We start from the raw sequence: 22,216 nt of genomic DNA on the forward strand, positions 1-22,216 counted from the left end.
AAATGCGGGCATTTTTGACCACGTTAATTTGACCACATCAGAAATTCAAACCCATGAATTGTCGAGTAAAACCTGATTTTTGGAGGATAAATATGTACGCACAAAGTTGAGAGAGAAATTGCGTTTTATGAGTTATACACTCCAAACATTCAAAATCTGCTCGTAGTAGTAGTAGTAGTACTAGCTCGCCAGCTTGTTGTGACTAATACTCTTGAGGAGTACTAGTAGTACACGTGGCCCGCTCATCGCGGAAGCATGACAGCGACATGGAACCCGCTGAAGTGGTTCAACTTCACGTCTGTGTCCATCGCTGTATTTGTACGACTTTATCTCTTTCCTTTATATGTACAAGGTTGACGTCTTCTCCAGGCGGCATACTTCGCGTTCACCGCGCACCAGGTATGATTCACGTTTGCGGTGTCCGTCCTGACGGCATGATGATAGATTTATGGCATCATGTTTCCCACGTGGGAGATAAATCCTGGTGACTTGTACCTGGGTCCATTGTGGAAGGTTGGAACTCCACCTTTCAGTCCATCTCCTGATGCTGGAAACAGGAAGGGCAAACGATGTTCGGCGAGTGCTACATATCACCGCGACCAAACTGGGTTCGTCGCAACTATCCCAACTCCTGGTATGCATGACAAAGATGTAGGTGGCGTCGGACTTTACCAACTCGCGGGTGTCGTTCATGGGAGAGTTTAAAGACCTTTCGTTCGACTCGAACACGAATTCCCAGGCCATTGAGTTCAACATTTCGACGCTCGCCAACGGAACAAAAACGCTGGACAAGAAGATTTGGTCACGCATTCGCGACAACGGTAGAGTTTAAAGTGCCGATCGATGCCAAATTTGACGTCTGGGCTAGAAACTGTCTACCTCCACGTGCATCTCACCCAAACTGGCGCGTCGCCGAATCCGAAAAAACCCAACTACCACAAGCTACTGACGCTGCACCAAGTGACCCCGTTGACGAAAGTAACGATTTCAATTCTTCTTGCAATCGAGGTCACACATGTGCAGTTTGCACCCCGATGGAATTCCAAGAACGCCACGAGGCTGTTAAAATCATTGTGGACAAGTCCCGAAGCCGAGTCGACTGCAGTGAGTCCTGTCGACCCCTTGACGTTTGATGACCCGGCTCTGACCGCCGACATCGTGTCGTACTGGAAACCGGTACGACGTCCCCAGGCTCGTGGCTTCCATTCCGAGTTCTTCACGGTCTGTGCGTAGGCCATGGCTGTTCGCTTTGTCACGTGCTTCAAGAAGTTTCCCATCGCCGAGGTACGATCTCGTCACGAAAAATGCATGTCGAGGGGTTCTAATGCACAGGATGCAGATTCCCCAGCTCGTGTTTAACAACTTGCGCATGGAAAATATTGAGAACGAAGGGTGGAAGGTACAACGGTGAATCCAAGTCGTGTGATTGAGTCCACGTGTGGGGTGTAGTACATGCCCGTGGTGTACGTGGACGAAATGGGCATGACGAATGAGAAGCTCGTGCCGCTGAATCGGTCCGTGTCGACTCTGCCGCTCAAGCTGAGCTTTGAATCCATGTCGTACGCAAGGTAACGCCCGCCTTCATAGCTCAAGTGGCCACACTTCTTATTGCTTAGGTGGCAAATGATGATGACGTTTGAAAATGCACTCAAGCAACAAAAAGACTTGGGGTACTCTCATGAGAGAAAATGGAAGGCCAGACATGTGAATTGTAGATTTGCCGAAGACGAAATCGACAACATGCGTTTGATGATTGCCGAAACGAATCCGTACTTGCTAACTGTGACTATGGCCGTGTCGATGCTGCACATTTTGTTCGACTGGCTCGCATTCAAGAGCGACATTGCATTCTGGCAGCAGAATGTGAGTTTGGTCGGGATCTCGATTTGGAGCATGGTGTCGTCGCTCATTTCACAGCTTATCGTACGTGATGTTGTCACGAAAAACCACAAAATCAATGTCCTCATCGTTCAGGTGTTTTTGTACCTGATCGAACAAGAAACAACGCTGCTCATTCTAGTCCCGAGTGGCATCTCGATTGTGATTCAAATTTGGAAAATTTGGCGCGCTACTCGGCCGAAATTTTCGCTGTCGTGGCACACCCTTGTCAAAGTTGAGTTGAGTCGCACGGACTTTTCCTCCGAAGTACGTGGATCAACTGGATGTCCAAAGCTATTATTTATCAGCATCTTGGGAGCGTAGTCGAACGACATTGACAAAACTGCGATGACGTACATGGGCTTCACGTTGTATCCGTTGATGCTGGGGTATTCTGTGTATTCGCTGCTTTGTAAAGGTAGCTCTTTGGTCGTTGTTGGCTGGAGGTGTATCGCTTCGTCGTAGACCATACGAGCTTCTACAGCTGGGTGTTGGGCAGCCTCACGGGATGTGTGTACACGTTTGGTAAGTTGACCACGTCAAGGCTGGAACGTCTCTTTCATGATCTTACTCGTATTATAGGGTTCATCATGATGACTCCACAGTACAACAACTCGATCGATGGGCATTGTGACGTCACTGCTTGTCTAGGCTGTACCTCAATTACAGATTGAAGAGTGTGGCCCATCTCCCGTGGCGATTCCTGATCTACCGGTGCGAATCCCATCCAGATGACTTTTTCTCATGCATCGGCAGTGCCCTGAACACGTTTATTGACGACTTGTTCGCATTTGTCATTCACATGCCCACGATGCACCGCATCAGGTATGTGTTTTAATTTTGGAAACCCCGGAATTGCGCTGAACTGACTTCCGAGGCAGTTGCTTTCGAGACGACGTGATTTTCTTCATTTATTTGTACCAGCGCTGGATTTATCCTGTCGACAAGTCGCGCCTTCATGAAGATGCAGAAAACGGTATGGTGCGAAGTGGCTTCTGACGCCGAATTTATCGTGAACATTCACAGACCAAGTCGAACCAAAGTTACACAAAGATTAGTCGAATTGCGATTCGGAACTCATTCGAATGAAGTCGTGGTGAGTGTTAAGAGCTGCTGAATACTGTTGGGTGCTCATCCAAACCCATGAGCAATTTATCTTGATGTTGCACGTGCGTGGCAGACTACTGCTGCTGTTGTTGATTCAAAACCCAGTTGAACAAAACTTGGCTGTCAAGTGCAAACTGCAGCAACATGCACAGAAAAATCTGGAAGTCGAAGCTCCTATAATCTCGCGGAAGGTTCATAGGGTGTTATATTTATTTGGCGTCGTTGTTCTCATGGGACGACTCCTCTTTCGAGAGCCCCCACGGCTGCGAGTTGAATTGGGACTCCAGGCTCCCCGCCCACATGCGATGGAAACTAGCCCCGCCGGGTTTTTTTGCCATCTTGTTCTTGTGTTCAAACAACTTATCTTCCGTTTTGATGATGGCGTCGCTGTACGAATGGCGCTGCTTCGACTTAGCTCGCAGCCGGGATTTCTCTTCCCATTGACTCTGGAGCTTCCGTTGCTCCTTGTTGTGCTCGATTCGGGATAAGTTTTGGCTCGTCTTCTCATAACGAGACTTGATGCGCATCGCCTTCTTCTCCAAGTCTTGTTGTGGAATACCCATTCGCGGCCTTCGTCCGTGCATGGGGCTGTACTGCTCGTTGGTTGTTGTGACGAAGCGCTGTGTGTCGGGCATATACAAAGCCGACTTTGTGTTGACCCCGTTGCCGCCGACGCCGATGCGGCTCCATTCGATGGGCGTGTTGTGTTTGCCTTTAGACACACTCAGCGGTGCTAACGACGCAAAAAAACCGTCTAGGTCGCCGGGGAACTTGTGTGGAGCGATGTCAAATGCACTATCTTGTTTCGGCGCTTGAACACTCAACAAATCGCGTGTCCTGCGAGAAAGTTGCTCTTGGATGCATCCAGGCTCGTTTTCAAAAGTCCTCATGTGGCGAGGGCTTGTGATGGGCTCCAATTGCTTTCTGTCCTCGTCAAAGTTGACGAAATGGGGAGGTGGGTCGTTTGCATCTCGAGTTGCGTTGGATGCGAGCAGCTCCAGTTCGCGCTGTCTACCGATGTGGAAAATATCGTCCTGGTCGACGTCAGGCTTGAGCGAAAAGAACTTGATGAATTCCTACGACGCAACAAAGGAATATGAACTGACACAACGCATGGGGGTGTGCTACCTTGTATGAAATGTATCCATTCTTATCGGAATCGATCGTGGTCAACATTGCTTGCAGCTCCGTGGGGTCGACTTCAAGGTCTAGCATTTGGGGCCCCAACGCATTTTTGAGCTCGTCGTACGACAGCGACCCGTCGCCGTTCGTGTCCATGTGGCGAAAAGCATTCAACAACACTGGAAACATGTCGTGTGGGTGACGAACGCCAGGCATCAATTGAACGAACCTTTCGAGTTGGAGCCATACGCGACCTGCTGGGACACCTGTTTCGTCAGCAGCTTTTGGGACAACTCGAGTTGGAATGCTTCAATGCGACACTTGGTGCGAGGGCTCACTTTAAGTGGAATTCGCGCTTTCAAGCTCTCGGCGCTGTTGCCCGTGTCGACAAAGCTGTTTCGCATCGGTTCCGATTCGAACATGGCGGAAAATTCCTTGAAGTCGATCGAGTTGTTGCCGTTTGTGTCGACCATCTTGTAAAGCAGCACTTGGTCGGCTTCGCTGATGTCGAGCCCTACAACACGTCGGGGTAAAATGAGCACTGAATTCGTGCCACGGCATAGAGGGTACCCAGTGCCCCGATCGACTTGTGAAACTGCTCCAACGAAATCCCACCAGAGCCTTCGTTGTCGAACGCTCGAAACATTGCGCGCATCGACCCAAACTTGGTCGCCACACGATCGCGAATTTTGTCTCGGTTCTTCACAAACATGGCCTTGGTGACGGGGTTGTCCTTCTCCAACTGGAAAGCGTCAAGGACGTCACTTCGACCACTTGAAAAGGCTTCTCCGTTGACCGAACCGCGACGCATCGATATCACCTGATCGAGAACCAGCGACGGATCTTTGCTTGGTTTGAGCATCTCGTGGGAGGTGTGAGGGCGTGGGGGGGACGTGACTGGGGACAGTTGCAAAGGTTTGGATGCTGCAGGGCTCTCCACGACTTTGTTTGTTTGGTGCACGATCGACAAGGTGCTCAGTTTATTGATGTCAATCTTCTCATCAAGTAGCGTTGTGGGATGCAGGGTGGGGGCGGATGCTGCTTTTGTCAAGTACAAGTTCGTGCACCCCACGTGGACGCGTTTGCGCAATTTGGGGCTCGGTATGTCGAGAAGCGTGCGGGTCACAACTTTCTCGTGCAAGTCGCGAGGGCACCGCAGGTGGGTGGCCCCTTGCGCCGCCATCCCATGTACCAGGTTTCTCCACACCAAGTGGTCTATTTTTGCTGGCCTCTACAAAACAAGCCTAAAAATACACGATGATGTTATTAGATTATGGTTGAGGCCGGCTCGACTGCGTCTGTCACGACTGTGTCGGCGTTGGATACAGGCAGCGGCGCATCGACCGAAGGTGGAGACGATGTGATTGCTTTGGGGAAAGATACCTCGTGATGTACAATTACGGAGGCGTCATCTGCCGGAGTCGAATGAATCTTGATGTCCAGGACTGGCGCGGCCCTCTGCGTATTTGTGCCAGCGGGCATTATTCGTCCACTGAAGACACAGCACCACTCTTGGGAAACAGCCCCATGTCGCACGAGCTGGATCTTGGCGTAACTCGACAGTTTGCACGACGCGACAAACAGGTCAACGACAAAACCAGGTTCCCACTGACCCGTGTGATCGAGGAAGTCAATGCCATCACCGAGCTGCAACGTCCTACGATCAACGTATTAGCAATCGCAGAAAAGGACGTGCCTACGATGCAAAGCGGGTGGCAAATTCAACGGCGCTAATCTGCGCCGCATTGAAATTCTGCGACTTTAAAGCAGTACGCCACGCTGACACAACGGAGGCACTGCGGAACGCTGCTTTTGTCTGTCTCCAACGTTGGTAATACGTTTCAATCTCGGTGATAAGCAATTTTTCTTGTTGGAAAATGGGCTCCAGTTCGGTCTCTTGCGCCACACGATCTAGCGCAATCAGGTCAGTTGCCCGTGGCGGTCATTCGCTGCCGTGGTACCAAACACTTGACGCAGAGCATGACAGTTGGATGCAGATTGATTAACCAGTGCTTTTATGCACATATCCATCACGTCTGACACTTCGTCGACTTCGCTTGGCTCGCGAGATGTCCTCTGTACCCACAATTCGGGTTGCGACGTCCAGGCGTCCATCTATTTCATCGACACCGGGCGCAGCGTCAGCATATCACGACGTAAAACGATGCATACATCACCTCTCCGCCACCGTCACACCCTCCGAAGCTCGCAGGGTATTCGTGTATTCGTTCATCAAGATGTGCATTGGGAGAGATGGCATTCTCCAGTCTGCTCACGTAGTCCTCGAACGCGTCATCGTCGTATTGGTGCACCAAGTCGTGGTTGGTCGTGTACACTTGAAATTCTGACGTGTCAAACTGGACATCTTTTCCAAACGACTTCAAGGTGTCAAGGAAGTCGAGTTCGCCCCAAGTATCTAGATAATACCGTCCGCGTCGCGGCCGGTCGATGACGTGCAACGGAGACATTCCGTTCATTGGAAGCATAGATGGAATGGCAGAAGCGAGGGAGAGAAAGGCTTGGTTTGATGCCACGGTATGCATTGCATCGCGATCAAGGGTTTCCAAGAATGCAAGTTGTTTCTACGATCCATTTCAGGACATGAAAACCCCAGAAAACGGCTCTTACTCGAGAGGGAAAGCGGAAATGGCGCTGATCGAGCTCCTTCCATACCCAGTCTTCTTCCACCGCGGCATCCTTTCCCTACTTATCCCTGTTAGGCAACGGCATCGACAGAAGTCGGACAGTACTGAAGTCGAGTGTTCGTCTGAATCGTCGCAACTGGATGCATCGTCGCTGTCTTGCTTGGCATACCCATCTCCACGAGAGGTCCATGCAGGCGTTGGAGTACCTTTGTTTCGTTTCGTGTCGGGTGTGCATTCCGTTGTGCCGATCTTTCGCTTTTGCATCTTCTTCGTGTTGTTCTTCAACTTCTGAGGGGTAATTGGGTTGTTTGGCACATCACCGTTTCTCACCACTCCATTGCCGCGTATGTGCAAGACGCCGCTCTCGAGAAAGGTGCTGGACGGGACAAATTCACTTTCATCCTCGCTGGAAGATGCAACCGTTCCTTGTGATGTTCGGGAAGCACAGGTATAATCATCACCACCTGCTTTGCCACCACGCGCAGGAAGACAATCGTAACCATTTACTTGAACCGGTTCGCGTGGCTGGATGCCGTACTTCGCATCGCCCTTCCTTGGCATGGACCTTGGTCGCGGGTCGCCACTGCTTCCTCTGCCCGATTCAACCGAATCCGAACCCTCACCTCACCACAATGGATCTTTCGTTCGCGATTTCAATACAAAGTATAGTATAAAAATCCAATATTTTGTCGCGACTACAAATAATCATGGTGTGAAATTTTGAATTTTTTTAATTGACTTGAACAGATTTGTTGTGCCCGAAGTAAGCGTGACAACTCGCAAAGCGCGGCAATGGACGGTGCTGGAATGAACCGTTCTGGCAGTCCACGAAGACTTAACTCGTCATCTAATGGCCATGGTTTTAAGGCTAACGCCGGAAACTCCTTCAAACGCATGGATGATGAAGCGCTGCAAGGATGGAACGCCATTGGCTCCATAGGCTTTGACATGGACGCGAAATACTCTCGCATGCCGTCGCCGTCAGTGAGCTCCAAGCGTTTTTCCTTTGCGAAGAGTCCATCTAGTCCGCTCTTTGTCCACGGAACGTATCACAACGAGGAAGTGAAGCCGAAAAAGAGGGACTCGTTGGAGGACCTCTTCTTACCGACTCAGAGTTTGGTAACCCAGGCCGAATCGATCTCCCTTGCTCCTGTCCTTGTGGACCTCGACAAGGAAGAATTCGTCGACGCAGGTACGAAAGTTCGATCAATGGTCTGACTTGTCAAGTTGATTGATCTAGCGACCTTTATCACGCGTTCGGAAACTTCAGTCCGTGCATCCACCAAGCCCTTGTCGCCCGCCCGAAAGAATTCCTTTGACGTGAACGTGATCGAGTCGCCTCAAGATTTTTTTGCTCGTCGGTCGAGGAATTTGAAATCTGTCGAGTTTGGGGCTGGCGATGATGAAACATCCGCCCATATTGACGTACGTATCTCGCCCATGCATGTGATGATCATCAAGTGAAAGGAATTCAAGCAGATTTCGCTCGAGCTCAACAAAGCCATTTCCAGTTCGATCGCGCCGCCGTCTACCACGGAGGTAGGTACTTTGTTCGGCGAAGCACAGACGATTAACATCCTTCAACAGCAAACCAGCACCCCCAAGATAGAATCGTCGTCAAACCGGGGCAATTTTTACAAGTCTGACCATCGCGGTCTTGTAAGATTACTTCTCCTTGTTTCCACCAAACGCTAATCTGGAGTAGACGAGCCCACGAGAAAGCACAACAAAGCGCTCGGAAATGTTTGCCAAGGTAAATGCCTTGGCTACATACTCGTCGCAAATGCTCTCGAATTAGGACGTTGTGGACTCACAGCGCGGTCGAAGCACTGGGAGTTTTCCATCTTTTCAAGCCGATCATGTACTACAGATCCTGTGAGTGCCATGTCTGACAAGCAGCGCAGGGGATGCGCACGGGGTCGGGTAATTTGCCTGTTCAAGAACCAAAACCTTTTTCAAAACTCAACTTGTCAATATCGCAAGACATTTCGGGCAGCCTCGCACCATCTGTGGGATTTGCGACATCCGAACAACAGGTAGGACTAAAATTCAAGTTGGCCTTAAACCTCATTCGAGTTGAAGAAACGGCGCAATCCAAATGGCCTGACCGTCGAGGTATACTTCAAGCATGCAGATGTCTCGTTCATTAATGGTGACACTGCAAAGACACTCTCGCTGGTGGACCGCTCCAATCACACGCCATTACCATCAACAATCCGTGTCAATTTTAATCATGACTCGGCACAAGCAGTGGCCGATGCTATTCAAATGGCGAGTGCAATGCCATCGTCCGACCGAGCCAACATGAATTGGACTAACCCCATCCATCCGTCTGAAGTAATTCATCACTCTCTGGATGCTGTAGTTGCCGTACGTCCGTCCTCCGATTCGTAATCTTTGATCAACAAAAATATATAGGTCCAAGCAATGATGGAGGCAACAAATGCAATGCAAAATTCGGTCACAGAGGTCCTTCGCCTTCGCGCCTTGGCCCAAAAAGCCGTGGAAGCTGCCGTTGTGTCCGAAGCCATGGCTATTGCTGACTACCATCGGGGTGAAGGGGCCATCGGGGAAGTAAACGCATTGACCCAAAGTGCTACAGAAAATTCTGTCCAAAACCATGGCTTCTTTCAACGCTTGCCAAGTGGGCAACAGTGCCCGAGCCCGATGAATGGAAGTGCCAGACATGAGTTTTCCACCGGTCGCTCTCAAGCCGTTGGGCAACATCACGGAAGGGCTCAAGCCTCTTCTGCACCTTTGCCAAGTGCTAATAGAATTCCGAACGGGGCTGACGCACCCCTTCGTGCACAGCCAGCAACGGCACCAAGCCATGCTGAATCCGTCAACAATTCGGCAACTGACCGAAAGGCAAGGGATACGCATGGGGTCAATGAAGATCGGTCTCTTGAGGAACGGCTTGACTTCACTGATTTCAATCGGGAAGTCTCCTCGTGGCAGCATTCTATTGCTACCAATGCTCCTTCTCAAACGCAATCGCCTCGACGAAACCAACGACAGTTGGGCAACTCACCCAAAGCCACAATCAAAGCCCCCGATCGAAACGGGTACAGCCAGGCGAAAGACCAAGCCTTGCAGCACAATCGAGACATCGGCGGCACAACTACCACTGGTCATGCAAACAACTCTGACCTTTCCCCAGAAGGAGAGTTCGGCAGACAAACACGTCACAGAACTCCCACGAACGAACTGCCGCCCACCAATGCAACGCGGCAGCAAAGAGCAACAATTTTGCAGGGTTCCGCTCCATCGGAATCAACTCGTGCTGTTCATCAACAACATCGCGATGAGTTTACTTCCACTGAAGCCATGCACGCTGAAGAACTGGTTTATCCGTCGACAGAAACACCAACTAGTCTCAGAAGCCAGCGCTTGGTGGCTCAAGAGCTGCCGACCACGCGCTCCAACCGTGCAGATATGTTTCAGCGAGAGGTGCGTGTCGCCACATGACTGGATCTTCATGTCATCTTGGAGCGCAGGATCACTATTACGCACAGTCGAGCCCACGCACTCTGGACGTAAGTGCTTCTACTTTGAATCATCTTGTGACATGGTAATCCTGTAGCGACCCAAGCTGTGCAAGCGATTTCTGTGTACAATTGGAGGGGAGATCTCTGAGACGTTTGTGTTTCGCAACACAAGCTCAAAATTCGCTCGCATTTGCGCCTCCATTGTGCCGCTCAGCCGTGGATGCAACCAATTCGTCATTGCACCAACTGTGCTGGAAATGGCTCCAAATTCATCAGATCACTTTGTCATTCGGTAGGATTCCTTGCCTTGCTGCCAGCGTGCTCACCAATCTGCTGTTGCAGGTTTGTCGCTGCGAGAATTGGGGCTGTGTCTGCGATCTTTCAATTCCGAAGTATGTCGGGTGATCCTTTGGCAACGCCGTACGAGATCATTGTGGATGCTCATGTGAAGAAGGCATCGGCTACCCCTCTGGACCTACCATCGCGACCAACTCTCGCCGAAGACTTGCACAACTACCATCCGTCACCGCATGTATTTGACGTGCAGCCCACGCATTTAAAGTTGACTAGCGGCGCAGCTGCAACGTTCGATATATTCAACTATGTCGCGACCACGACCACCTTCACCGTGAACTGTCCGTTTGATCATATCCAAGTGATACCGAACGCTGGAGAGATCCACCCCAATGGCAAGTGCACCATTCAAGTGTCTCTCGCCGACTCTTCGCACACCAAAGCGTGGTGCGGACTGATTGCAGTGATCGTGAATGGCTCCTTGCCACGCGAGATCAGTCTCGTGGTCGATGCAAGTATGTCGTGCGTGGATACGGCTTCATCGATCAAGGAGATGGCAATGAGTTACTCTACCGAGTCGACGTCGACGACAGCAAGGACCAGGTCGCGGAAAAGAGGGCTGTTTTTTCAAGCAACTAGACTGGACTTCGGGCCACGCACCTTGCGATCCTCACATTGTCTGCCTGTTCGCATCTGCAACGGAAGCAAAGAATCAATCACGGTCTTTCTCCAGCCCGTGTCTGCGCCATTTTCGTGCTCCTACTCGAGCATTTCCCTCCGTCCTAGATCGTACGTGGAGGTTCCCGTCTACTTCACCCCCGCTGTGCCCAGAGATGTGACCGCGTCGATGGTCGCCTTCTCTGCCGCGGACAAGGCCACTCTGACGTTACAAGGCCGCGGTGTTGCGTGATTCCATTGTGCGGTCGCTCAAGACTTTAACACCTGAGTATGGAACACGAATGCCATCATCAATGCGAATCAGTCTTGTTTCATTTCAACAATCGGAGGTACTTCGCGTCGATTTCAGACATGTCGTCGTCCGACTCGCCCACAGCGGCAGCAGCTGGAATACGAATACGCGGTACGTCAAAGTCGCTTGTCGGTGATGCGACTGGTGGTGCACGTTGAGCCGTCACGGCTGAATCGATAGCATTGCCAACCAAAGGGGGGGCACTCGATGCCGCGTCGTCGGCGTCGCTCTCGTTGTCCGAGTCACATGTGCTGCGAGGAAATTCATGTGTCTCTGGTTCGGCAAGGAACGACGTGTTCGTGCTAACGGTGCACACATCTTTTTTCGCCTCGGACAGCGCTTTCAGTTGATTTTGCAATGATTTGATTTCCAATTGCATAGCGTCAATGATGAGGGTTTGCTTCTTCAAGAGGGCCACAAGGTCGGACTCCCGATTGATTGTTCCGTTGGCCTCTTGAACGGACTCGACGATATTGACCTGGGGCAACATCGGCTTCCTGTGCGGATGTGGCATTGGCAGATGCGGTTGGGGGACTGGTGTAGGCATGTCAAAGGACGATGCTTCCATCGGGGTGTTGACCGTAAGGTCTTCAGCTCTGGTTGGGTCGGCATTCCATGGAACAATTGGCGGTGCAATGACCTCCCCAACGGCATCCTGCATTGCAGGCAGCGCAGTTGGAAACACACTTCGCGACATCGAAAGCTCCAGCGGTGCATCGGAACCACTATGTACGTAGGATTGTCGCGCAGTACAAAATTCCGGAGTCATTGTGTCAGATAGCGTGCACTCGAAGAATTCTGGCAGCCATTGCATGGATTCGAGGGGGTATTTGACCAAGAGAAACGTCCTTGGCGCAATCCACAGCTTGTGGCGGGAGGATGAGTGCAGACCGAACAAATACGACGCCAAATATACGTGCGACTGGAAGGTCGTTCGCACCCATATTCCAACCAACGGTCGTGTGGAGGCCAGGGGGTCAGACTGTAGCAAGGGCACAACTTTTCGCGTCTTATCCAAGGTAACGTACCCCCACCATTGAGGGATATTCGAGCTTGCCTTCATCAACAGTTTGGCCAATGGCGTCAGAAGGAGAGGCAAGTTGCGGATCGGAATCATTTTCATCGACGTCGATGGACTAAGAGCGTTGAGTTGGACATCCAAGTGGGCTGATGAAATGCATGTCACGATCAGCTGAAGCTACATACAGAGTGTGTAAACCGTGAAAACCAGTTGATAAAAAAACATTTCCAGAGTCAATTAACCCGTACCGATAAATAGGAGGAAAGATTAGACGATATGTAGTGTTTGTTTGCTTCAAGCATCTTATCAAAGCCTTGAGCTAATGCAGCATGCCATGGTGTGGCCTTCTGGAGGGTTAGAGCTGCCTCGCAAGTAACACGGCCTTACTTGGTCCATGTTTGAATCTGCCGACCTCGAATAAACACCAATGCAGAAACCCGCTTTCTAATGCTTCCAAGATGAACAAGGAAACGGATGGGGACATCGACTTACAGTGGACGGCAAGGCACCACAAGTGAACGAGTCGACTTGAAGCTTCCACTTGTTCGAAGATAAGACTTCAGAGAACGAAACGTACCCAATGAAACCCAAGTCGCCTGTGGCGTTCCCGACGGAGTTGAGGATGGAAGTCAGGGTAGAGTGGGTGATTGAGGCAGTAGGGATGAAGGCGTCATCTGCATGGACGACCTGAGGTTCTGACAGCGGTCGACGATCCCTGTTTACATCAAAAGTTGATAAGGTGGCAAAATATGCCGCTTGATCGTGTTGCAATGTACCAAAGAATCGTTCTTGTCGCTGGAAATTCAATCTCGCCAACGTACGCCACACTCGATGAAAATGCATTCGGGTCGTTCTCTCGGGAGGTCGTGTTCTGACGTAGTGAAATGAGTGGGGCGGTGCTCTCACTAGTAACATATTCAAGGTAAAGGCAGCAAGGTGTGAATCGTACTCTCGGACCGACGACTCGCGCAGTTGCGTGGCTTTCCGTGTCGGTCGAATGCTGGACTCGTCGCCTTCAGTGTCAGGGAAGAAGGATGACGCTTGCACTTGCCTCAACCTACGCATCGAGTTGGATTGCGAGCCAGAGATCCAGCCTACGTGCATCACTCAAGCTCGTGGACACGGTAGATTGGGGTGCCAGGGCCTCGTCGACGTTCCTGTATGTCGGGTCCTCTTAGAGAAAAACAGTAAAAAATTGGTTCGTTTACGTGAGTTTTCATGGTTTTGAACTATTTTCGGTACTTTTGACGAAAAACTATCGATTTTGACTGTCTTAATTGCAAGCATGTCGGGAAGGCGGACGCTGCATTCGAAGCTATGCGCGAGCTTGCTGGAGCGTCTGCCATCCTTCATGGATGCAATGAATGAGTTCCAGTACATGCACGTATGTAGTCTCCTGCCACATGTGTGAACTTGACATGATAGCGGGAGATTAGGCGAAAGAGGTGATTCCGGCGGAGCTTGCGGACGTGCCCGAGTGGAAACATTTGGCCAAGGTGTTTCATTTCTGGGCAGACTGCGATAGCACGTAGGTTTGCTACCCATCGATAGAAGGCGTTGCGCTAACTCTGAGTCGTAGGTATCACAAAATGGCCTTCATTGGCGCGAACAACAAATTGGCCGGCACGATTCTTCATCAGCTGTACCAGCACCTGAAGCGCCACATTGTTCAATGTTTAAACTTGTTGTACACCAATCCAAGCACCAGGACGTCATCAGAGGGAGTGGAAGATCGTTTTGGCCGCATCAGGACCCCGAAATCGGGCCAATCCTTGAAAGATATCGTGCCGGTTGACCCGACACTGCTCTCTCGAATGCAAGACATCCAAATATTCTTTGAGCAGTGTAGCGTCCTGTTCTCGGTAAGTATTTCATGCCGCCCAGAGGGCATGACTCGTGGCGGCATAGCAACGAGAAGCGATGGTGGCACTCTACGTCGGCTTGACGGGGGAACCCGATTTCGTCCATTTCTTAGTTGATTATTACGAGGTAAATAATGTCAACATGAGCACAAGTTATCACGCGAAGAACGGTAGATTCGTGACGAAGTTGCGCATGTCATGGAAGAATTGGGGAGTCTGAACCATCCATTGATCGAGGTGCGTACGCCGTGTCATGACTCTCGTCATGTCCTACAGACTCTTCGCGATTTTGCACTCCTCGAGAGCAAGGCACTTTTGGCGGCCATCGAGAGCGAGATTGCATTGTCCGATTTCGAGTACATCAAGTCCATTACAATGTTGCATCGACTGAAAAGGTAACCAAATCCGTGGTCATGCCGTGCAAGGATCAATCAAGCACGTGCAGTTGTATGGAAACATGGAGCGATGGGTTGCACGCGATTGAAGAGGACGTAGTTGTTGTTGGAAAACTCAACCTGGTGGCGGAAAATCCCACTGGGACGTCACCTCGCGAATCCTCCTTTACTTTCGATAAACCATCGAAGCGACAACTGAAGAAAAAACAACTTGCCGAATCGTCGTCGGTCGCCATCACAACAAGTGCACATTCGCTGTCGAAATCGTCGAGTCAGCTCTCCATCGATGTGACGTCGACGAATATTGTACCTGAAGGTAACCTTGAGCCACAGGACCCCGCAATGGCTACCAATTGCGTCGTACTAGACAATACCATTGTCCTTGCAAACTTCTGCTGGGCGAGAAAGCTGCAGCAGTCGTTGGTTCGCAAGTTCACCACGTACTATTACAAGGTGCGTCTCGCCGTCCACCCTCACGCCCCCCCCGACAGTGTGTTTATGCTAGTGGCTGCGAGTTTATGACATTCAAAGCGCGTCGATCGCACCATCCATTGCCCAGAAGTCTCAACTGCGGCCGCCTATATTGGACATCCTTGAGCCCTTCTTTTCGAGAAACTGTACGGGGTGCCTTTCACGTTTCAGAATTGAAGTTGAGTGGACCTGTATAGTTAAGGAGCAAGACGTGGCACACATGACGATTGTGATCAACACAAACAGCCTGCCAAACAACGGAGCGGCATTCCACATGAACGGGTACCTGTGTCCTGCGCACATTGAGAAGCCGGATCCGTCCTTCAACGTCATGCAACACATTCGAGCAGCTAACAAAACGTATTTCGGCCAAGTGTCTCGCTACGACGAAGATATCGATGGCGAATTTACTGCGCCGTGGGGCGTCGGAACGTGGCCCGCAGGTAGGATGGAGATGCCTCGCCAGGTGAATGTTACAGGGTTGGTGCAGTGTTTAGCTTTCCCAAGGCTGAATTGAGCTCGCTACTCATTCAAAAGCATTGGCCCAATGTGATCATGCTTCTCACGAACCTTCCTCGGTGGGACATCCTGGACAAGCACGGGTCGAAGCAGACCAAGCCAATGTAAGTATTTCCTCGACTGGGGGGTTGGCGTTCATTCCGTTGTAGCACCATCCATCACGAGAAGCAGATGAATACCACGTATGCCGTCGCTCGGATCGACCCGAACGTGTACTTGACGTTTCTTTGCGAGAAACGGAAGCAGAGCGTGACAGAAAAGGCCATCACAGTACGTGTCTTGGTGGATGTATTTTGGATTGTAATTCCAAGTTAGGATGCCATGACTGCTATGCTCCACACGCTGCAGCATGGCAGCGTTTTTCAAAAGTAGCTACAGAGGCATCTAAACGCGTTGTTGAGACCACGTCACAGGCGCCGCCAGTTGTCCATTCCAATCCTGTGAATCAAGGGAGAGATGAGCATGGAGAGGTTGTAGGGAGCTCCCTCGATGTATGAATAGTAATACTACGCATGTACCTACAAAATTGGAATATTACTACACGAGGCTACTAGACTGAATTGGGAGGCTGGATATTCCTTCTGTGGTAACCCTTCCATCAAGATGCCAGCATCGGATGACTTCTACCTGCGCTACTAGTACGCCCCACACGAGCTACAATCTGTCTAACATGCCTCGATAGTGTCGGACACAAGGGCAAGTTCGGCCACGAATACATGGAATTCGAGTTCCATGCCGATGGCAAGCTCCGATACGCCAACAACTCCAACTACAAGAACGACACGTTGATCAAGAAAGAAGGTGCATTGAGATGCAGATCCGCGGTGATGCCTCACGTTCGGCTCATTTGTGTATGCGTTAGTGACTTTGTCGCAGTCTGTGATTGACGAAGTGAAGCGCATCATCGACACCAGCGAGATTATCAAGTATGTATTTCGTTTCATTGCAGTATTCCTCACGCCGTGTGCAGGGAAGACGATTCCAAGTGGCCTGAAAGCGACCGCGTCGGAAAGCAGGAGCTCGAGATTGTCCACAATGACGAACACATTTGCTTCACGGTACACTGATTTGTGTAACGAAGGTGTCATGTGAGGTGGATAGTGTGCAAAAATTGGTTCGTTGTTGGACGTCCAAGACAGTAACGACCCCGAGGGCCTTCGCGTATTTTACTACCTCGTCCAAGACTTGAAGTGCTTTGTGTTTTCCCTGATCACGCTCCACTTCAAGGTGGGAACTCTTGCCACGTCATGTCGTGAGTGTATTCATCACGTGTGTATTGCAGATTAAGCCGATCCCGTAAGCCCTTGAAACGTGTTCGACCCCAGCGAAATGAATTAATTCACTCTTCGATTATGCATTTGCAGCGGTGTGATTGACGTCCATCTCCTTGTGATCCATATATGCCGACAGTCGTAGTCCAATACGGATTATGTTGCACTACGTCCACTTTTCCAATGGGCCATCACAGCTTTTCTCGTTTAAAATGTGTCTACTTGGCAGTATGTCGTTGGAAAGGTGATTTACAAAGACGGATGTATACGTTAAGTGTAATGCAGACACTACGCTCTAGGACGCTTGGACGCTGGCGAGGCAGACACTTCGTCCATCGACTTCTTTCGTTTGTCCGTTGAGACTTCAGTCACTTCATTGTCGTCGTGGGTCGCGCTTTCTTCGTTGTGCTTGTGCCATTCGCTGCCGAGCAAATAGACAACTTCGTCTTTCGTGGCAACGTGGTGGATCGAGATTGAACAGGTAAAGTCCTGAGAAAAGTCCTCAACGATCACCACCGTGCCTTGGACAATACCACCACCAGGCAACTCGGTCAGTTTCTTCGCCAGATTCGCAGTCAGCGACTCCTCGGCGTCTACGCCTTCTTCGTAAATGGTGTTGGACCCGATCGAGATTGTGGGCTCGTTCACGCCCATCTTTTTCTTGAGAACGTTGTCCACAAATTGCTGCAAGGTTGTTTTGTGGACGTTGAGGCCGAGGTCGACCAATTGACGAGAGCAGACAAAGCACTTGGGATTCGGATGGGACAGTGCCACGGGAGTCAGTAGTACGCCTCGGCTGTCCCATGACCGATTGCAGTACGTGTACCGGCACGCGGCATGGATGGGTTGCTGACCATTGTTGCGAAGGATTTTAAACGCTTCTAGAACCTGCAGTCCGGCCACGATGGCGTTGGTTGTCGCGATGGCGGGAATGATGTTGCCTGCGATCCCTTTGCACGCATACATGGATTCCAATGAAATCCCAAACACGTGTGCGCGCAAGTTGGCCGCTGCTGTCACAAACTCGAGCGCATCGGCGTTGTCTTTGTCAAACTCGAGCAAACCCACATCCGGGTTCGCGAGAAGGCACGCGGTACTCTGGATAAAGTGAGCGGCACATTCTTCCAAGGTCCACAGCACGCGATCGTTCCACCCCCGGGTTTTCTCGTCCTTGGAAAGATCGGGGAGATCGAGTTTGTTAAAGAAGACGGGGGTCGGTTGGTACTTGGCAGTCTTGTACGTTTTAATGTCAAGTTTCTTCTGGATTTCGAACTCAAACAACCCTTGGAAGACATTCGTCGCGTACTCTTGTGCGGATACATCTTTCGCTAGTACCAGGTCGATATACGCCGACTTGTCATCGTTGAGGGGGTCCTCCCACAGCATCGAGTCCTCCATCTTTCCAAAGAGCAACTTGAAACACTCCTTGGCCCACACAATGCAATGGACCATTTTGTCCGGCGTGCTGCGAATTGTGCAGATAGGATATACCTTGGACGTCGCCTTCTCCGTGCACTCGTAGCATTCGGTGTCGCCCTTCATGATCACAGACACTTGACCAAGATATCCCGTCGTGCCGCTTTCAATTAGCGGGATATGTGCCGCCAAGCAGATGCGGTTCACGTGCTTTCGCGCGTCAACGTTGTCCAATGCATTCATGACAAGAGAGAACTGCTTGAAGTACTCGATCGAATACCGACTCGACTTGATATTTTCGTGGTAAGCCGTGATCTTGACTCGTGGGTTGACTACATCTTCCGTCATATACTCGTTTGAGAGCGAATGAAAGCGTACATTGCAGGGCCACTTCCTTGGCCACTTCCGCCTTGCTTTGGCCCACATGGTGGGATCGAAACAGGAATTGACGGTTTAAGTTGGACACATCAATTGTATCCAAATCCACGACGGTAATGTCTCCAAAGCCACTTAGCACCAGGTTCTTGAGCAGCTCGCATCCTGAAAAGTTTGTCAGGCATTGAGGTTTAGCAAGCAAATTGTACCGATCCCGCCGGCACCAACGACGAGGATTTTAGCTTCTTCGATGCGCTTTGACAGATCGTTCCCCTATCGCATAGTCAGTCTCTGCAATGTCGTCGCCATGACTTGCAACTCGCCTACCAGTGTTGCCTTCAAGAATGCCATGTTGGTCGTGCGTGTGCGCAACGAGGATTCAAAAACCAGTGGGTATGTTAGTATCACTAGTAGTAGCTTGGTCCTACTACACTTGGCCGCTTGAATGTGAGGCGTCCAGGGTCGCTAATCTGCCGTCTTTTAGTAATACTATCATTCATTGTAGTCAACAATGTTTGAACCAATCAAAAGGCTCAGGAAACGACATTGCGATTTAATTCGCCAAAATTCTACTTGGGATTCACTTTGCATTCTACTTGGGATTCACTTTGCATTATTGAGAAGAACTTCATCCTTTTGCTTCAGACCCGACAACGAGGGCATGCAGCGCGAAAACAGTGCGACGCCGCTGGAGCCAAACCTGAACAGAAACGTCAACTGGATGGACTCCCCGGGGTTCATGGGCTTCTATGTGATCACCCTGTTCCTCATCTACATCATTGTGCACACGATCATGCCTGTGGACTGGGCATGGACGAGTGTCAACATAGTGCACGGGTTTTTCTCCTTCGTGGCAATGCATTGGATCAAAGGCTCCCCTGACGAAGACCCATCGAGTCTCGGTGGCCAGTACCGCGAACTGACGTTTTACGAGCAAATTGACGACGGCCGGCCATGGACGTGGATAAAAAAGTTCCTGATCGTGGTGCCGACCGTCTTGTTGCTGTGGGCGAGTGTTATGTCAAACTACGATACGATCCAGCTGCTGATCAACGTGCCTGTGTGGGTGGTGCTCATCTTGGCCAAATTGCCAGAATTGCACGGTGTTCGTTTGTTCGGCATTAATCGCACGGTTGGCATTGACGACGATTCCAAGCTTGATGTTTCGCAGCTGAAGAAGCGTCGCGATTGATTGTACTGCTTCATTCAAATACAAATCTAATTGCGAGAATATGTTTGAAATAAAATATCATTCTCGTTCAACGGGGCGTTTACCGAGGACTCTTTTCTACATATAAAGGCAATACAATTGGTCCGAGCGTCACCGCGTCCTGCAGGAAGCATTCGCTTAGCAGCACCCGCCCCGAGCTGGCTTTTGGCTCGGCGGTGCAGTAATGGGGAAGGCCTCACGTTCAGGTTGTGGGGGGTTCTTTGGGAGTCGTTCAGCGATTGCGACGAACAGGTCTTTGACGTTCGCAGCAGTCTTCGCAGACGTCTCCATGTGCAAGATACCGTTGTCGCTGGCGTATTGACGCGCTTCCTATAGAAATATACGCGCTCATGACTCTCATATCGCGGGGAAATACCTCAAAATCGACTGTTCGGCGGGATTCCAAATCGGCTTTGTTCCCGGCCAACGCAATGATCACGTTGGGGTCCCCACGGCGTTGCAATTCCTTAACCCAGGACATAGCACCAGTGAAGGAGTCCTACAAAGATCACTCAGTAATTCTGTAGTCGAGATAAATGCTTTCCTCTTACCTTATTCGTGACATCGTACACGACAATAGCAGCAGCAGCGCCACGGTAATACATCGGTGCCAAGCTGCGATATCGTTCTAGGAAAGAGATATCGATGAGTCTCCTTCACTAACAACTCATGCTAAACCTTGTCCTGCGGTATCCCAGATCTCAAACTTGACGGTCACCCCGTCGTCCATGCTGACGGTTTGTGTCAAGAACGCCGCTCCAATTGTCGGCTCTTGGAACTCAAAGAACTCGTCTCGCACGAACCGGACAACGAGGCATGACTTTCCAACAGCGGTGTCTCCGATAAGGACAAGTTTGAAGTGGCAGGTCTTCATTTGGGCCATGAGTTCCGAAGCTGCAGATGCGGTGTGAATGCGCTTGCTTTCGTCAGTTCCTCCTGTGGGGGAGAGAAGTATTTTCCTCCCTTCAGCATTTGATCTCGGCGGCAGTGAAAAATAATATTCTAAGTCCATAATGACTTTCAAATAAACTCAAAATAAATATGCAAACAAATAACATCGCGATGGGAATTTTATTTTATTGTCCTGTCGGATGGGGTTACACATTTCCCAGTACATACACGACGTCAAACATTCGAACGTTGAAATCTCCCAGGTCGGAATTCTTTCAAGTTGAGTGTTGTGGAGATCGTTGAGACACTGGCGCACATGGAAAGAGTAACTCTTGCAAGAGCTACTTGTGATATGGTCATGCTTGAGGCTATTCATCGCATCTCCAGTCCGACCAGGATTACTCGAGAATGTTCCAACCTTTACTATTAGTAGGTTCACTACAAACGTAGTAGTACTAACAAAAAATACGCGAAAACACCCAGTAGATCGATATCCCTTCACAAATTCACGAAGTAATGCAAATTAAACTTGTCAAAGTACTCGCCACGAAGCTCATGAATCAAGATCGACCCACGACATGAACGAGGGCTTCAACTGTTGAGCCAAATCGGCGTGAAATATTTAATCCACAAATCAAACATCGCCTTAAGGCCACGTCATACTAATCTGCCCATTCTGCATGTTGCATGAGCCTTGCGCAAGTGAAAGCTAATGGAAGCCACATCGCCCTAGCGCTGCCTAATGAATTTCTGGAAATCGAACTTTCTCGTAGTCTAGCTTAACCTCGTAGTCTAGCTTAACCTCGGCTTAATCAATCACTTTCCAATTTGCACTAAATTGGTTACGAATCCAAGTAACCTTCGCCGCCTTCGCGTCTGTCCTTACTCGTGCCGCCTTCCCTGCCGCCCGAGTCCCGCCACCGCCGCCAAAGCCCAGCCAAACGCGTCAAGAACCTAGAAACCCCCAAAAAACCGCACTTAGCCGGAATTATCTTGCACCTTCCCGGTTTTTCTGCCGCCGCCGTCCAAGCCGTCCGCGTCGTCAGCCAGCGTCCTCAGCGTCCCTCCGATCAGCTCCACATCACTACAGCTCTACCTGTTCTCCTTTTGTGAGTATACGGGGCAGTACCTTTATTGGGAAAGACTGTAAGTGCGAGTCTGGATTGGCACTAAACTCCTAGTAGGGTTTGCCATTTCATGCGAAGTCCCTCGTAAGTGCGACCGAAGGGAACAAGTTGCGCAAGAAGCGTCAAGTCAAGGCGAAGAAGACCGCGCCGTTGA

General features: G+C 50.4%; 10 protein-coding genes across 17 annotated transcripts; 5 read left to right on the top strand and 5 right to left on the bottom strand.

Annotated features, from left to right (window-relative positions):
* Positions 1 to 222: 222 nt before the first annotated feature.
* Positions 223 to 3,029, top strand: H310_06143 (hypothetical protein). The gene is made up of 20 exons (XM_008871087.1): positions 223 to 318; positions 370 to 399; positions 445 to 513; positions 558 to 608; positions 656 to 821; positions 869 to 978; positions 1,024 to 1,176; positions 1,234 to 1,284; positions 1,340 to 1,399; positions 1,450 to 1,568; positions 1,617 to 1,670; positions 1,716 to 1,923; positions 1,975 to 2,145; positions 2,203 to 2,296; positions 2,344 to 2,403; positions 2,461 to 2,482; positions 2,530 to 2,592; positions 2,635 to 2,703; positions 2,760 to 2,854; positions 2,905 to 3,029. Exons 1-20 carry the CDS (start codon positions 256 to 258, stop codon positions 2,934 to 2,936), a joined length of 1,740 nt encoding a protein of 579 aa, XP_008869309.1. The 5' UTR covers positions 223 to 255; the 3' UTR covers positions 2,937 to 3,029.
* Positions 3,030 to 3,166: 137 nt separating this feature from the next.
* Positions 3,167 to 5,310, bottom strand: H310_06144 (hypothetical protein). The gene is made up of 4 exons (XM_008871088.1): positions 4,678 to 5,310; positions 4,337 to 4,621; positions 4,114 to 4,286; positions 3,167 to 4,061 (listed from the first exon to the last, which is right to left on the bottom strand). The coding sequence occupies exons 1-4, from the start codon at positions 5,288 to 5,290 to the stop codon at positions 3,195 to 3,197; spliced, it is 1,938 nt and encodes a 645-aa protein (XP_008869310.1). The 5' UTR covers positions 5,291 to 5,310; the 3' UTR covers positions 3,167 to 3,194.
* Positions 5,311 to 5,358: 48 nt separating this feature from the next.
* On the bottom strand, positions 5,359 to 7,378 carry H310_06145 (hypothetical protein). Of its 4 annotated transcripts, XM_008871089.1 has the most exons (6): positions 6,858 to 7,378; positions 6,736 to 6,810; positions 6,285 to 6,689; positions 6,069 to 6,222; positions 5,808 to 6,018; positions 5,359 to 5,764 (listed from the first exon to the last, which is right to left on the bottom strand). In XM_008871089.1, exons 1-6 carry the CDS (start codon positions 7,311 to 7,313, stop codon positions 5,374 to 5,376), a joined length of 1,692 nt encoding a protein of 563 aa, XP_008869311.1. In that variant the 5' UTR covers positions 7,314 to 7,378; the 3' UTR covers positions 5,359 to 5,373. The 4 variants fall into 4 exon arrangements, with proteins under 4 accessions (XP_008869311.1, XP_008869312.1, XP_008869314.1 ...); XM_008871090.1 differs by having other exon boundaries at positions 5,359 to 6,018; XM_008871092.1 differs by having other exon boundaries at positions 5,808 to 6,222.
* A 130-nt stretch (positions 7,379 to 7,508) lies between these two features.
* Positions 7,509 to 11,512, top strand: H310_06146. Of its 2 annotated transcripts, none has more exons than XM_008871093.1 (13): positions 7,509 to 7,944; positions 7,993 to 8,177; positions 8,220 to 8,291; positions 8,340 to 8,411; positions 8,458 to 8,505; positions 8,551 to 8,613; positions 8,657 to 8,788; positions 8,835 to 8,867; positions 8,919 to 9,122; positions 9,171 to 10,202; positions 10,250 to 10,288; positions 10,336 to 10,532; positions 10,583 to 11,512. In XM_008871093.1, exons 1-13 carry the CDS (start codon positions 7,545 to 7,547, stop codon positions 11,442 to 11,444), a joined length of 3,339 nt encoding a protein of 1,112 aa, XP_008869315.1. In that variant the 5' UTR covers positions 7,509 to 7,544; the 3' UTR covers positions 11,445 to 11,512. The 2 variants fall into 2 exon arrangements, with proteins under 2 accessions (XP_008869315.1, XP_008869316.1); XM_008871094.1 differs by having other exon boundaries at positions 8,232 to 8,291.
* On the bottom strand, positions 11,487 to 13,700 carry H310_06147 (hypothetical protein). The gene is made up of 7 exons (XM_008871095.1): positions 13,628 to 13,700; positions 13,475 to 13,582; positions 13,302 to 13,430; positions 13,018 to 13,240; positions 12,913 to 12,969; positions 12,774 to 12,869; positions 11,487 to 12,702 (listed from the first exon to the last, which is right to left on the bottom strand). Coding segments are annotated over exons 1-7 (1,794 nt in total). The 5' UTR covers positions 13,630 to 13,700; the 3' UTR covers positions 11,487 to 11,523.
* Positions 13,701 to 13,802: 102 nt separating this feature from the next.
* Positions 13,803 to 16,293, top strand: H310_06148 (hypothetical protein). Of its 3 annotated transcripts, XM_008871097.1 has the most exons (13): positions 13,803 to 13,909; positions 13,962 to 14,053; positions 14,105 to 14,387; positions 14,434 to 14,514; positions 14,562 to 14,624; positions 14,664 to 14,782; positions 14,833 to 15,098; positions 15,150 to 15,235; positions 15,288 to 15,399; positions 15,451 to 15,696; positions 15,744 to 15,876; positions 15,922 to 16,042; positions 16,088 to 16,293. In XM_008871097.1, the coding sequence occupies exons 1-13, from the start codon at positions 13,811 to 13,813 to the stop codon at positions 16,142 to 16,144; spliced, it is 1,758 nt and encodes a 585-aa protein (XP_008869319.1). In that variant the 5' UTR covers positions 13,803 to 13,810; the 3' UTR covers positions 16,145 to 16,293. The 3 variants fall into 3 exon arrangements, with proteins under 3 accessions (XP_008869319.1, XP_008869318.1, XP_008869320.1); XM_008871096.1 differs by having other exon boundaries at positions 15,288 to 15,696; XM_008871098.1 differs by having other exon boundaries at positions 15,451 to 15,876.
* Positions 16,294 to 16,326: 33 nt separating this feature from the next.
* On the top strand, positions 16,327 to 17,129 carry H310_06149 (hypothetical protein). The gene is made up of 6 exons (XM_008871099.1): positions 16,327 to 16,410; positions 16,455 to 16,573; positions 16,635 to 16,698; positions 16,743 to 16,830; positions 16,874 to 16,999; positions 17,055 to 17,129. The coding sequence occupies exons 1-6, from the start codon at positions 16,376 to 16,378 to the stop codon at positions 17,070 to 17,072; spliced, it is 450 nt and encodes a 149-aa protein (XP_008869321.1). The 5' UTR covers positions 16,327 to 16,375; the 3' UTR covers positions 17,073 to 17,129.
* Positions 17,130 to 17,278: 149 nt separating this feature from the next.
* Positions 17,279 to 19,222, bottom strand: H310_06150 (hypothetical protein). Its single transcript, XM_008871100.1, has 4 exons — positions 19,162 to 19,222; positions 19,044 to 19,107; positions 18,838 to 18,999; positions 17,279 to 18,791 (listed from the first exon to the last, which is right to left on the bottom strand). Exons 1-4 carry the CDS (start codon positions 19,183 to 19,185, stop codon positions 17,332 to 17,334), a joined length of 1,710 nt encoding a protein of 569 aa, XP_008869322.1. The 5' UTR covers positions 19,186 to 19,222; the 3' UTR covers positions 17,279 to 17,331.
* Positions 19,223 to 19,421: 199 nt separating this feature from the next.
* H310_06151 (hypothetical protein) lies at positions 19,422 to 20,131 on the top strand. The gene has a single exon (XM_008871101.1). The coding sequence runs from the start codon at positions 19,496 to 19,498 to the stop codon at positions 20,024 to 20,026; it is 531 nt and encodes a 176-aa protein (XP_008869323.1). The 5' UTR covers positions 19,422 to 19,495; the 3' UTR covers positions 20,027 to 20,131.
* On the bottom strand, positions 19,436 to 20,999 carry H310_06152. Of its 2 annotated transcripts, XM_008871102.1 has the most exons (4): positions 20,723 to 20,999; positions 20,596 to 20,672; positions 20,421 to 20,543; positions 19,436 to 20,374 (listed from the first exon to the last, which is right to left on the bottom strand). In XM_008871102.1, the coding sequence occupies exons 1-4, from the start codon at positions 20,925 to 20,927 to the stop codon at positions 20,183 to 20,185; spliced, it is 597 nt and encodes a 198-aa protein (XP_008869324.1). In that variant the 5' UTR covers positions 20,928 to 20,999; the 3' UTR covers positions 19,436 to 20,182. The 2 variants fall into 2 exon arrangements, with proteins under 2 accessions (XP_008869324.1, XP_008869325.1); XM_008871103.1 differs by having other exon boundaries at positions 19,436 to 20,543.
* Between the last annotated feature and the right edge of the window lie 1,217 nt (positions 21,000 to 22,216).

Source organism: Aphanomyces invadans, assembly GCF_000520115.1.
Source record: "Aphanomyces invadans strain NJM9701 unplaced genomic scaffold supercont1.10, whole genome shotgun sequence".
In the NCBI taxonomy this organism is placed as follows: domain Eukaryota; phylum Oomycota; class Saprolegniomycetes; order Saprolegniales; family Verrucalvaceae; genus Aphanomyces; species Aphanomyces invadans.